The 1,070-nt window shown below is 46.6% G+C and overlaps 1 protein-coding gene across 1 annotated transcript in view; it reads left to right on the top strand.

The window, feature by feature from the left end:
• Positions 1-205: 205 nt before the first annotated feature.
• Eif4ebp2 (eukaryotic translation initiation factor 4E binding protein 2) overlaps positions 206-1,070 on the top strand; it is a 30,074-nt gene continuing 29,209 nt past the window's right edge. Inside the window, exon 1 of the mRNA XM_033766332.1 lies at positions 206-209. Coding sequence (XP_033622223.1) covers positions 206-209 — 4 coding nt within the window. The remainder of the gene's footprint in view (positions 210-1,070) is intronic.

The following is a 1,070-nucleotide window of genomic DNA, read 5'->3' as shown; positions in this document are numbered from 1 at the left end:
TTTCTACTGTGCTTGATTTTTTAAAAATGCATTATACATGTGCATTGCGTTTTTTTGTTTGTTTGTTTGTTTTGGTACCAGGGATCGAACTTTGGACCTTGAGCTTGCTAGGCAAGTGGCAGAACAAACGAGCCAAATCCCCAGCCCTTATATACATGCATTGCCTGTATTTAATAACGAACAATTAAAAGCAAAAGTAAACTTCATGGGTGAGTTTACTGGAATCGAACCCAGGACCTTCACACTTTTCTTTGTTTATTTTGAGACAAAGTCTTAATTACTAAATTATCTAGGCTGGGTTTAAATTTACAATCTTCCTGCCTCAGCTTTCCAGAATGCTGGGATTACAGGCATGCACCATTATACCCAGCTAAATTTTTCTGGTAGAGGATTGAACGCAGGGCCTTTGCACTGAGCTATATATTCCCAACCCTTTTATCATTTTTTAATTTTGAGATAGAGCTTTGCTAACCACTAAATTGCCCAGGACAGGTTCAAACTTATGATCCTCCTGCCTCAGCCTCCTAGCATGGGAGGATCACAGACATGCATCACGCTGACTGGCTCTAAGTTACTTTTAATGAATACAGACTTTTTTTGGGGGGGTATGGGGAATGGAACGCGGGATCTTGCGCTTGCAACGCGGGCGGCCAAACCACTGAGCTAAATCCCGACCCGAAAATACACTTTTAATAGATATAAATGATTAGTATGCTTAAATTAGCTCAAGGAAAGTAGTGTTGATTGAAACCTACACAGAATTTTCCTAATCCACCTTGGCGCCTCACTGACACAAGGTCCTCGAGCGTCACTCTCCAGACACAGGGCTAAACTCCGCCTCGTCCACGCGAGACCACGCCCCCAACGTCACTTCCGGTAGACCTGCTTTCGTGAACACCTTCTGGCTCCCGCCTTCCCCAGTTTCCGGTTGTCGTAGTCGCCGCTGCTACCGCCGCTGCAGCTGCTGCCGCCGCTGCTGCTGCTGCTGCTGCTGTTACCACTGCTGCCACCACCACCACTGCTGCTGCTCGGCAGATTGGCGTAGTCCTGAGGGTGGGAGGCACCAGGAT

This window comes from Fukomys damarensis, unplaced genomic scaffold (assembly GCF_012274545.1).
Source record: "Fukomys damarensis isolate Sample0158 unplaced genomic scaffold, DMR_v1.0_HiC HiC_scaffold_20, whole genome shotgun sequence".
In the NCBI taxonomy this organism is placed as follows: domain Eukaryota; kingdom Metazoa; phylum Chordata; class Mammalia; order Rodentia; family Bathyergidae; genus Fukomys; species Fukomys damarensis.
The sequence above is the reverse complement of the archived record's forward strand: the minus strand, read 5'-3'. Positions and strand labels throughout refer to the sequence as shown.